Below are 13,606 nucleotides of genomic sequence, written 5' to 3'. Positions count from 1 at the left end.
AAAAAAAAAGATAGGAGAAAGACATAAGAAAGAAATCATATCTTTTAAAATTTGAATTAGATATGGTGTTGTTATGAAAGACCTCCATAGTGGAGAGATTCTCACTCAAGTCACAAGACTCCCCCCACCCCCCAGGAACTCACAAGAGACCATCCTTGCTGCAATCACACGGGGTTTATTGAGAGGACAGGAGCCAGTGCACTGGGGTTGAAACTCATTTCTCAGGCAGGGGTAGAGAGTTTGACTCCAAGTAGCTGGGAGAAGGGGTATTTAAGGGAAAAAAAAACCACAACCCACTAATCCAAAGGGGGTAGGGAGGTCGGCATTGGAAAATTCTGAAAATACCAGTGATCATTGAAAAATTCCAAAAATACCAGTGATAATCACAAGGGGGTAACTCCCTGTTTCTCAAGATTATAATCTAACTTTATCTTCCTAAAACAGAGTCACCAAACTGGCTAACCTAGATATTTGGCTCTTCTCTTCCTGCTTAGATTTTTGGCTCTATTTTTTCTTCTAGAGGGGTCTGGATTTATCCAGGTCTTTCAGTTGGTGAGCTGCTTGTGGTGATGGACAGTGGAAAGGATGGATTTGGTGGGAAAGAAGTCTTTGGGTACCTGGAGGCAGGAGAGGAAGTGATAGGCAGTGATGGGATGCAATCACAGAGGAGGGACAGGAACAGTCAGGCCTGGTCTATGCCAAAGGCTCCCAGTTACTTGGTAGAGAACAGTGGTAGGCATCAGAATGATAAGGAATGTGTTTTGAAAAGGCATCATTATGATACTAATTGTTTTCTTTTACTTTTGATAAAATGTTTTCAAGTGGTAATGTGAACCTCATTTGAAGTTGAGAATCCCTGTCTCCAAAGCACTTCCTAGTTCCAGCTCCTTTGTAGAGCTGGTTGTACAGGTGAGTGAAATGAGGCTGGAAGACCAGCGAGTGGCAGAGGCAGAACCAGACAGCTAGCCTTCCCAGCTCCTGTTTCATAAGAGCAAAGAACTGATGCCTTCTGTCTGAAAATGGAACAGCAGAGGCCAAGGGAAAGAGAGCTGGAAAAGCTCAGTGCATGGGTCCAGATGCACACTCCCCATTGTGTTCTTTCTGTCAAACTCTGCAGCCAAGAGGCTCAAGAAACAGTTAGGCTGGAACACAGGGGCCTTCCTCTGGTCTCAGAGTGGGGAAAATATTACTGTGACCATGACACAGTCCAAATTACGACAATATACAAATGCAGGAACACAAGAGTGAAACACCAAAGCACTGGGTGGGGCTATATTCTTAGCTCTCCTGTCTACAGAGAAGCTCTTTTTCCTGTGTTTCAGCACATCTAAGCCATGGATGCTGTTACAAGCTTTCATAGTTCCTTCGATTCTCACATTCCTATTTGCCTATTAATGCCTTGATCTTTTCCATGTATTAACTGATTTCCATGTATCTTTCTCAAATGTACATTTCTCACAAACTTTGAGACCATTTTATGAAAATGAAAGAACATTTTTTTATCCTCAGTGATGTTCACACAGCTATAACTTCTGAGAACAATTTCTTGAGAGATGTTTTGGGAGTTGTATTCCGGAACATATTATCTTCGCGGTCTTCCCCCTGGTAGGATGGAAAATGATCTTGTCTTGAGGCTGGCTCTGCATCTTCTGGTTCTAGTAGAAATTACACATATCCCACTCAGAGGGGCTGCAGGAGTAGGAGATAATAATCCAAGGTATGGCACGCCTGGGAGTGACCGTAGTTGCAGCACAGACTCTCACAGGACGCTGCACTGAGAAATGAGAGTGAGCGGCTACATGCATGCACTGACAATGTCTCCGGCGTTCAGAAGGAAGGATGGGCAGAATTAAAAAGGCTTTTCTAGGAAGGAGTTGCTCAGCCACTGACTAGGAACTTCACTCTCAACAGTGGGGCTGAAGTGTGGAGTGCCCTGACTCTTCGGTATAGCTCATTCTGGAAATGTCACTAAAAAACCTAGAACCTGTCTTCTGCGGAGCTCTGCTGTGAACTCGTTCCAGCAGCCAAATGTCAAATGACCATAGCGCAGTGTGATATGAGTCAGCAAGTGAAGGAATCAGTAAGGATGCCAAGATGGAGGTGAAAAGGAGAGGGTGCGAGAGAGACTTCACTGGACTTGGGACTTTGTCAGGAGGGGAAAGGGTATGAGTGTACCTACAGGAGAAGGAACAGAGAACTTGAAGCAGTGAATAACACAAGACAACAGGGTGGGTAAATAAACAGTCGTATTCATGAAATGGCAAGAAGAATGAGAACTCCTAAGACACTATGCTGGGAAAGGACTGCGAGGAAGTTCCCTTGCTACAAAAGAACTTGAAGTGCTCCCCACTGAAAGTCTACGATATGGACTTATTACAAGTCTGCTCTTGGGTGTTGTGGGCTTAGGAAGAATGCTCACACTAGGTGAACAAACTGAACTTACGAAGGCCCAGGGTCTGGGAACTAATGTGAGCTCTTTGCAGGAGGTGAGGGTTCAGGAAATGGGGGCGAGACTGGCAGAGGCAGCAGTGAGTTCTGGGTCAGGGAGGGACAGGACCTCTGGGTTCTCTTAGCCATGGGAAGGCTGAGAAGGGAATGAGGGTATTCCTCTACCTTGAAAACTACTAGATGCAATTTGTGATGTGAAATTACTGAGAAAAACAGAAGTATATTAATTTCCATGGCTCAGCAAAACCATTTATCCTGTCCTCATCCTGATGTAGATGTTACCCCACAAGTTGGCTGGTCTTAGTTATGATATACTATTGCTTTGGTGGATATAACTGCTTACTCATAAATCCTATGAATTTACATTTATTTTATTACTGGAAAATTATAGGTTTCCCCTTAAAATTTGATGTGATATTTATTTCTTCTCAAATCATTCCCTCTATTGTTTATCAGCGACATGACCTTCGGCAAGTTACTTAACTGAAGCCTTAGTTTCTCACCCCGGCATCAGAAACAAGTTGGACCTACTGAGGGTTGCTGGGATAGAGTGAGATGGCAGCTAACAGCCCAGCACAGTATGGAAAAAGAGTAACAACGTGGTTCTTCCATCACAAGCCTTTGTCTCTATGACATATTTACAACATGTGCTTCATTTAGTTCGTGTTCATATATATTCATATAAGTGTTGAAGCATAAATATATAAAATATATAATGTACAAATTCTTTGGCTATTTTTACTTCATGGAAGTTACTAATTTATTAACCAGTTTCTAGTTTTCACTAAGAAAAAGACCCATCAGATTTTAAGCCAGAATTGGTTTGTCACCCTGCTTGTTGGCTATTAAGAATACATACGCCGCAGTCTGCTTCTGAATCCTCTCCCTCTGCTGAGTCTTCTGCTCTCATGGCCGTGAGTCGGGAAAGCCCTCTAAAGGTACCACTTCATACATGTTCTGGATCTGACAGGAGAGGTTTGCTGCTGCAGTTCCTCTGTACTTGGTATCTTTCACATTTTGCTCTTTTATTTATTTACTTTGTAAAATATTCACAGCGGTTTTGTGTGGGCATATTAGTAATACTATGGCACCCTAACTGGACTCTTGCTAAGTTTATAAGTTATCTTAAGATACACTACCATTACCGCTATGAAAAATATACATGGTATTTTTTTTTCTGTCAGGCGCAGACCCATTTTCATTTCTGTAGTCTTCCTTATTTTTGCCACTGGTGGTTGACTTCTTCATTTCACCATAAGACTGGTAAAAAAAAATCCACTCAGTTTGGGTTTCAAATTCCTGAGAAAAAGACCTTCTCACATGCTTCCTTCTGGGAGCCATGTGAAGGCAGTTCCATGTACTGAGCTGTTCATTTACACCTGTGCATCTAAAATGGAGTTAATAAGTCATTTTTCTCCATATTTGGGATGTCAGTATGTTAGATTGCCTTAAAAGTTGTTCATTACAAAAAGGTTGTTCATAAAAAGTATATCCAAAATTATGAATAAGTTATAAATAAAGAAGGGCATGCCATAATAAAATGTAAACATAAACCTTTTTTTTGTTGTTTTCAAATCAGACTGTAAACTCCTAGGGAATTTTCTTCTCTTGATATTCACAATACATTATATGAACATAAGACACAGCTGGTAAGCAACTTCATGTCAAGGCAATAAATAGAGAGTAAAAACACACTCAGAAAGAGGACTGGCTGGGGGGGGGTGGTGTGGTCTTGATAGAGTAGAGTTCATTCGGTTTTCTCTTACTAGCAGACTTTCTTTCATATCGCATATAATCTTATGATTCAATATTAACTAATTAACAGACTACTTTGTATTGGGCTTGATTTTCAGACCAATGTAGAAATTTTACATTAATGTGTTTTGTCTACCTAGACCTTTCTAGAATTGACTTTTTGGTACAGTCACACTGCTGAAAACGAGGCAGTAGCTGGGAGCTGAGGGAACAGGAGGTGGGGGGGGGAGGAAATTGCCACATGATTATCTAGCATTTGACTCCAGAGCTAAGAACCAGGACCACGACAAGATCACAGTCGTAACCACTGCCAGGCCAGATGCTCCCCAGAAGCCTTCCACACACTACTCGACCTAAATTACAGTGGAACCAGAATAGCTTCTGCCTGCCAAAACCATGCTTCAGGTTTTCAGTTTTCTTCAGACCTTTTGGCTGCCCAAATGTCTCAAGCTAAAACTCATTTGGAGAAAGTACCATATCTGTAATAAGGAAGAATTTTACATAAGTCCTTGGCTGTTCATACAAAAGAATATTTTGTGTAGAATTACAACTTGTGGGATATTATAAAGTATACAAACACATTCCATTGACTTGATATCTAAAGCATTTACTAAAAAAAAAAAGTCATCTCAAGGGCTAACAATGTGACCTTGTCATGAGAACTGGCCAACACTCAAAACATGTGCACTGAACAGTTCCTAGGGCTTTCAGGTTGCCTTTGAACATGAAACTAGATGCAGATTGTTTATAGAGCAGAATAACCTTTTAATTGTCTGAATAATAATGAATGTCAGAGATAACAGCACCCTCAATGTCTTCTTTGGCTCTAAAAGGGATTTCAGAAACTCATTCTATACACAAGCTCTGAAGATAAGTCCCCTAATCTTATAATAAAATTTGCATAGTACTTTAGTCCTTTCCCCAAATTACCTACTTCTATGAAAATCTTCATAAAAATTCATGGAAATAGAGCAGGTGGTTTTATTATTTTTCTTTCCCTTGTCCTTTTTATCACACAATTGAGTTAGCTGAGGGTTATCTGGAAAACTCTAGGACCCAATTCTAACCTGTTTTGCAATCATACCTTCTTAGTCTTGGTGCTGCTGATATTTTTATTAAGTTAGGTATGTTTTTGAAGTTGGGTTGACCCTGTACTTTCTAGTACGTTTGGAAGAATAACTGGTACCCTATTTGGCAGGAGCTAACCCCCTGGTCCAACAGTTATGACAGAACTGTGTGTGGATGTTGCCAAATGTCCTCAGGGATGGAGGGAAAGCACTCCTGGTTGACAATCTCTATAAGTTTTGTAAAGTGCCAAAATAATTAGAAGAACCTACCCTATTTCAGAATACTTCTCCTCCATAAAAGTTCCCTCTTAAAGGATATGAATTACCAGATGAATCTTCAGATACTGTCATGTTTCTTTCAACAAGCAAACGGCAGGCGATGCCCACACATTCGTAAACTCTCCATCAATTGGACTAGATTTACCTAGATGAGGAATGGCTTCCTCTCTGTGAAGCTACAGATCATGGTGTACATTAATGAGTCCTGATGTTCTTCTAATTCTTTCCATTTCCTGTTTTTTATTTTTTATTTTTTTTTTTTGGTCAGAGAGCAGGACTGGGTTTCCTTAGGACTGAGCAGTACCTTGAAGTTCTGGCTAAAGAGGAGCAGAGCCCAGTGCTATTTCCAAGGTAGTGCAGCTGCTTGGTGACATGGGGAACGAGTTTGGTAGTTCTTCGGGTAGCTGTTAAGACTTCGGATGATGGTTAGTATGTGTTTATCAGCTAGGGTCCTCACTGACTGTCATGGTCAGTGCATTCCCACTCATCTGCATAAACACGTGGTATAGACAAGAAACATTTATTTTGTGTTTTAAGTCACTGCAATTTTAAGGTTTTCTCCACCTTAGTGTAGCCTAGATTATTTTAATAAGAGCTGAGAGTTGAGAAGAACTTTTAAAAATTATATTAAATCCAGGTTACTTGTGTTGAAACATAATGCAAATCTCTCAGAACTTGTCTGACTTCACAATGCTGTGCACAGAAAATATGCTTTTTATCCCTCCATAGCTCTTTAAGATTTTGATTCAAAGTATATTTCTCTAAACTTGATAATATATGCAAATTGTACTATTCTAGTATGACAAAGTTATTTTGTAATTTGAGCAATACTAAATTACTATGATGCTAAATATTATGTGGGCTATTTTTCTACTTCAAATTTTGTTGTGTTAACTTTCTTGTGATGAAGACATTTTAATGCCTTAGGGGTGAAATATATTTAGGACATAGATTTGAAGGCTTTAAAAAATAGCTTTCCATTTGCAAAAGGTTTATCAAAGGACATGGAAGTGACACGCAGGAGTGACCAGGATTCCTATAACAACCTCCTGTGCGCTTCCATGTGAAATGGACAGAGGTCTGGAACCCCACAAAAAGTGCATGCAGGCTAAGCATTGGCCTTGGAGACTGCATAATGTTTGGATCATGGATTGGCGAAACTTCACTTCTTTGTGATCTTACTTTTCTCATAAATAGCAATCCCAGCGCTGCCCAATTTGCAGGGTTTATTGTGAAGACTAAGTAAAAGCAATGGAGGAAGGACAGAGCCAGGCACATGCTGAATGATCAATTAACATTGGAAACAGTGTTCCAGAAGTGATCAGTGAAGCAGCAAACCATGTTCTACCCCATGTGACAGACCACGCCTCCTACTTGATCAGTTAGCCTACTTGCAGTGACACTCAAAACAGCTGTGCGCACAAGCATAGCAGCCCTGAGGGATGGAGGTGAGACCTGCTCAGCTCCTGGCCTGGCTCTTCCTACACTGTGCAGTGTAGCCAGCTGGGAGGAGTGGATAAGTCACCAGTCATCCCTGTGCTCCCTCCTCTTTTGTAAAAAGTAACAAAAGTTTAAAAAAGGATACAAAAGAGTTATGACTCACAGGGCTATAAAACTTAATGGACCTTCTTAATTTTGTGACACTTTCCAGGAAAATGATTTTTTGTAAAATTACTTTTGCTTGTAGTGAAACCACACAAAGTTACACCATAGTCTTAAAATTTTTCAGAAGAAATTTAGTGTTGATAGCAGTATCTTGTTGGCACTAGTGTCTTCATTAGTAGTGGGATTTTTCCTCTGTGCTTTGTGGTGAGATAAAGGGAATGTGCGTTTGGAGACATGGTCTCCCTACATAGCTCAGGCTGACCCAGAATTAGAGATCCTCTTCCATCAGCAACTGGAGCACTGGGATTACAAGTGTGCAGGAGCCCATCCTGCTGTTACAGGATCAGGTTGGAGAAAATCATCCAATGTTCCTACATCATATTCTCTTTCTTACACGAATGTAAAAGATGACTTATAGGCAGTTATTAAAAGTAACTGACACCCAGAGTCACTATTTCTCTACCCGTCAAGTAAGCAGTTAGTAGTATATATAATACTTATGATTGCTTGGAAGGTAGGATTGTTAGATGTGAGTTAGAGAAAAATTACCTCCTTAAGTTAGATTATGTTGAGTCAGGAAACAAGTACACAATACTCTGAATGAACAACATACACAGAGCTTCATTTAGTTGTATTAACTTACTTGGTTTCTTTATTACCCAGGTTCTCCAAAATAAGAAAAAACTGGAGCTGGTCTGGAACAGGAGTGGGCAAAGAGTGGCTTAGGATAATAATAGTAGCTGGGATACAGTAAGTGCCCTGCAAGCATTTGTTAAATACACCAGAGGAATGACAAGAATGATGGGAGTTATACAGAACGGCCATGGGATAAAGGCTACATGGCTTTCAAAAGACACAACCTGGAGAGCAACCAGACACAGTGAGTCCTTCAGTATTTGCAGTCCGTGATAAACAAGCAGAAGTATGTTGGCCGCGGAGGGCTGCTTCCCATCATGACACATGGACCAGTGGCTGAGACATAAGTGGAAGTAAAGGAACATGCAGACAGAAAGCATGGCCTTCTTTCTTGTAGATTCCACGGCACACTGGAAGGCCTGTACTGCATCCCAGCTGCTGTTTTCCTCAAAACTACATAGCTCAAAGGCAGTGTGTGTGGGATCCTAAAGTACCCATGAATGTGCCGCTTGAAGGAAAACTTGAGCCTGCTTCACAAAGGGGGCTAAAATTACACTGTGGTGAGGCTGGTTCAGAAACCTCTCAGGCATTTCCTCTAGCGTCCTCTGCCAGTCCATCCGCAAGCAGTCGATGGTGGCACACACAAACTGAATTCACCACCCATGAAAGTCGGCATTTTTTCCTTTCCTTCTTTCTGTACAATTGTCCACCTACCAGCTCTTCTCTGTTTCCCTCTGACACAGTCCCCTCACTCGTCTCTCTGCCTCTGCTGCACTCAGCCTGGGTCCCCCCATCAGAGCCTCTCACACACTCTGCCTCATTGCACCTCATTTGCTTTAGTGATCAACATTCTCCTTATCTTGGCACTCCCCGTCTGAGGAAGACAGTATTAACTTACTACACTGCATTGTAGAATCCCCCTATTCCACTCACATTAATGATGCCATAGCATTACTCATTGGAATCTGCCTCCTTTAAATACAGTTTCTAAAATGTTTGCTATGGTGCGCTTTCCTCTGTTTGGAATAACTTAATCAATCTTTTATTTCTGGCTATTCTAATAGCTGCGGTTATTAATACACTAGTTCACTGTTAACCCTCTAAGTTCCATGTGTCATTGCTCATGCATAACTGTGTTGACTTGGTCTCCTTTCTGTTTTCTGTGTTTACACATAAATGTTCTCTCTCTCACACAACTATAAATTCCCAGATGAGAGAGAGCATGAATTAATTGCTACTTATTTAATAAGTATTGCTGACCTCTAGAACACCACTAGTCAGTGTTTTGGAGATAGTAATGAACAGGACAGAACCCTTCTCTAGTAGCCTCCTGTAAGCTCCATTCTAAACGCGAGCGACTCTGCATATGCTGTGAAGGTGACAGGTAATAGAAAGCACCGTGAAGGAAAGCACTGTGCTAGGAGAACATGGGGAACTTCCAAGAACATACTCCAGAGGAGAGACCAAAATGATAAACTAGAATCCAAAAGGCAGACACGGTCCACAGAAGCTTGGTTCCTAAGGGGAGCAAAGAGCAAGGTTTGGTGCATACTCTGCAGAAGGCAGAAGGCAGAAGGCAAGCCAACAGATGAGGCTGATTAGGACAGGCTAGCTGCAGTTCCTGATACTGAGGCACAACCAGGAAACACTGCCCAGAGGAGTGTGTGCTAAGTCAGCACAGCAAGACATTGCTCAACAAGACTATGTCTGAACCTTTGTTGTTGCTTGCTTTTAAAACAACGCTCACAACCCAGGCTGTAAAAAACAAACACAAATGCTTAAGAGAGGTGTCAAATTCCACATTTTACTGATCCCATCATACAAGACAGGGATACAAGGTGAAAGCAATGACCCTGAGAAGGTGCTGTTTAGCTTAAGGAGTGAGAGGATCTGCTACCAACAGCTTCCACCTTAACTTCCTTCAGCTCAGTACAGAGGCATAGACTAATGACAACAATGCTATGGGCTAAGGCCCACCCCACATCTAAGCTAGATGCCCAAATGCTTTACACAGGGCACTTAACAGATGGTGACCATTACCAACACGAGCAGGATGCAAAACTGTGACCCCAGAGGTGAGAGGTCGTACATTCAATTATAAGTTTCACTCTCTGTAGCAATAAGATGCCCAAAGCAATATATTTTGTTTACATAAAATACATTGTATAAACATATTTGATAAGAGAGATGACTGCTTCTTCTCAACTTAAATCAAAGAATGCTTACTTAAGTGGTTTCTTTTAATTGAATCAGACTTTAATGCTGTCATATAATCTTGGTTAACAGTGCTCATCTTGATTATTCTAACAAAGAAGAAATTAATACTTCAGTTGGAGAGCTCATGTCTCTCTATAAAAACAATAAAAACAAACAAACACACACTAGAAAATTCAAAACAGGTACCTGGGATATCCGTAAAAGTTTCTCCAAGGACAGAGACATGGAAGTTGAGTCCTAAGTTCTTTAGATGCATTAATACCTTAAAAAAACTCTCTGGATCTTTGTCGTGCTCCCTGTAATAAACAGAAAACATACCTAGTGTTAACTCAGGGTTTACTCACACGCTGCCAATTCCCGTCAAGATCCTGTGCTGCTGAGGAAGCCCCTCACATCCAGACCTGCTCTCAGAATCAAACTCAGCCCCGCTGATGCATTAGAAAAGGACCTTTTATTGGAGGGGAAATTCGTCTTGCTTTTGTATTTTTAAGGAAGAGTAAGAGAAGTATATAGTATTTTTTTCCTTCCAAATTGCTAGTTTTTCACTAAACACAAATTTATTTTCTTAAAAAAAATCATGAAAGGATTATTCTTCATTCATCATCAAGAGGAAGTAGCTGAGGTTTGCCTTTCAACAGGAATGAGGCCCTCGCCATGGTACTCAGCCTCACTATGCTGACCAGGAGCACACGATTTAATAACTCTCTTATTTTCAAGAACTCAGTAGAAAATTACAATGCAATAAAAGGGTTGGATAAGTTTGAATCTAGCTCAGATCATGGAGGCTGGCCGACATGTAAAGGAGTCCGAAGAGAGTAACACACTTTCCTTGAGCACAGGCATGAAAAGTATCCGATGCTTTTGGCTTCTTCAGTTTGTCAGTGTTTTCTAACGACAGAATGAGAGGTTAAAAGATACTAAAATTAAAGAAAAATACCCTTCAACAAATCATATTTAAATGGAATAATTTTTTTTAACATTCTAAGGTGTGAATATTACAGTATTTCTTGCATTTATTTATACTGTTTTTAAATTATCTTATTCCAGACAGATGTAGACCAGATGTCTTCAAAATATTTGTTTTTTATTTATGATTCAGAAATTTGAGTTTTTTCATTACAGAAAATAGCTATATACTAGCAATTGAATTTCTCATTTACTAATTATATAAAATAAATCTGTAAAATTATTAAACTGCTATATGAAATATGAACATTACATCATTTGGGAAACCTCATGAAAAATGACATCTGTACCTCTTAATGTGTTAATTCACAATTTAGTCAATATTTTCAGTATCATGAATTAAAACAAATGCATCTTCTAATTAACATTTTAAAACAGCATTTATAATCTTATGAAACTGTAAGATCTTATAAAATTAGAGCTCTCAAACAATTTGTTTTAAGTGCTATGTCTCTCAGTTTGATTTACTTCAAATAATAAAGGATGCAATGGCAAAATGTTCATTGCTTTTTAAGATGATGTGTATTATATACATGTACCATTGGGAAGTGTTTGGATAGTTTTCATATATACTACCGCTGTGGGCAAGAACAAAGACTCCAAACAGTTTGAGAGGAAAGAATATACCATATGCAGTCTTCAACCATATCAATCAAATAACTGCCACCTTATCTGTGAAATGCTCTTTTAGTCTGATTCTCTTGGAGATACTTAGATGAAAAGGATGGAAACAATATAACATAATACAGTGTAAAGAGAGAGTAACACTGTAGGGAAATCTAGCCACTCAGTTCTCTAAATTTTTCATTTGGCGTTCCAAAAATCTGGCTACAGATCCCTGGTATATCATGTATTCTAAATATTGTCTCATGTGTGTGTAGGGGGAGGGCACGGGTGGGGGTGGGCACATTCATGGAAACACAGAAAGAGGTGCAGTTTGCAGGTGAGATGAGACTTAACCGGGTAAAGAGCGTAGTTCCCAAAACTTTCAGTATTTAAAAAGGCAGTAGGATTTATGAACAAACATGTTCATTGCTTCTATACGAAACAAATGCATTGCAACCTACCACAAACTTTAGATCTTTTGTAGGTAGACAAAACTTTTAATATTCAATAATCATTTTGCATAAGAACAGAAAACAGACTGGTGTGAATCCTGTTTCATTTTGTTTCAGTCATAAATACAGCTGAACATAAAGTGAACATTTACTTGTTAAAAGTTATCCCTCACAAACAGGGAAAATTTATATTCAAGTTCCTATAAAATGTATCATGACATGGGGGAGCTCTATTCATTTTTGGGAACAGCCTGTTAGACTTTAACTGGTGAGAATTTTGCACGACTGTAGCACTTCTTCACTTGGTGGTACTAGTAAAAGCAGACACACAGGAGTAAACACTGAGGTGGAATCAGTATGGGAAGTATGACCTAACAATTCCAAGTCCTGGGTAGTTTTGGAAACAAATACCAAAAAAACCACCACCATCATCACATGCATGCATGTGCACACGCGCGTGCATGCACACACACACACACATACACACACACGTTAAGTGGTCACTAGAGATCATGAGCAGCAAGCAGGTTTCTACAGGTGGGGAAGAGATTTCTAGTGATGTCATGGCAATTTCAGTCTTGTTCTGCAGTCCTCTTAGATATAGTCTTTAGAGGGCAATTCGCCAATAGTCACCATAAGCCTTAATGTGTGCATCACTTTTCCTCTAATAATAATTTATGAAATCCAGCCTAAAAAGACACATACAGAAATTCTCCTACAATGTATTCATAACAGCAGTACTTATAATGGCAACTTTGTAAAAATCTAAAGTGGTAACAATAAAATATATTTTTGATACATATGATACAATTTTTAGCAATAATTAAAAATAATGTTTTATGCTTCTGGACAAGGAAAAACATCCAGTACTAAGTATTCAATAGTACCAAGAGTTGTAGAGAAGCATGAGTTTTACGATTTGCCTGTGCAGGACAAATAGATGCCAATAATTATTTTGAAGTTCATCTTTAAATTTTTAGGTTTGTTTTGGCTTGTTTTCTATTTTGTTTTTAATAAGCTTGGCTTATGTAAATGATTTTGAACATGAAGGACCGACTCCTAATAGTATACCACAACTCTATGTTCATAGGCTTGACCCTTTCAGTACCCAAATGTTCCCATTTGTTTTCCCACGACTCTTTATTTGACAAATGCCAGTCAAGTAAACTTGTTTTAATAAACAAGACATTTCAGTCAATGTGGCAGGGTTCAGGCTTCCTGCTCATACCCGTCCTAGTGCGTAGGTAAGGATAGAACAGTCTGGCAGGGAGTTCATTCCTCCACACCCCCACTACAGCAGAAGAGACCAGCAGGGAAATATTTCAGGCTTCCTGGAAGCTGAAGATACGGCAAGAACAGCTTTTATTCCCAAATATTATTCAGAACATTTGAAAAGCATAAACTGTTTCCATGTGTTTTTTTCTTCCTATATCTGTCTCTCTCTGTTGCCTTTCCTGTTTCATTTCAGAGAGCTAAATTTCTTCTTATTCCTCACTTAGCACTCATTCAGTAAATATTTATTGAGGATTTCTAAGTTCTCCATACTTGTCACTTACACTGTTACCATTTCTGATT

At 39.6% G+C, this 13,606-nt stretch overlaps 1 protein-coding gene across 11 annotated transcripts in view; it reads right to left on the bottom strand.

Annotated features, from left to right (window-relative positions):
• The window catches only part of Gtdc1 (glycosyltransferase like domain containing 1), a 401,452-nt gene that overhangs the window by 92,275 nt on the left and 295,571 nt on the right, over nucleotides 1–13,606 (bottom strand). For all 11 annotated transcript variants that reach the window (XM_050139902.1, XM_050139903.1, XM_050139901.1 and 8 more), the window contains one exon: nucleotides 10,194–10,303. In XM_050139902.1, the coding sequence (XP_049995859.1) occupies nucleotides 10,194–10,303 (110 nt within the window). The remainder of the gene's footprint in view (nucleotides 1–10,193; nucleotides 10,304–13,606) is intronic.

Source organism: Alexandromys fortis, unplaced genomic scaffold (assembly GCF_014885135.2).
Source record: "Alexandromys fortis isolate MF-2015 unplaced genomic scaffold, M_Fortis_MF-2015_v1.1 scaffold_33, whole genome shotgun sequence".
In the NCBI taxonomy this organism is placed as follows: Eukaryota; Metazoa; Chordata; class Mammalia; order Rodentia; family Cricetidae; genus Alexandromys; species Alexandromys fortis.
This window is presented reverse-complemented; position numbering and strand designations above follow the sequence as displayed.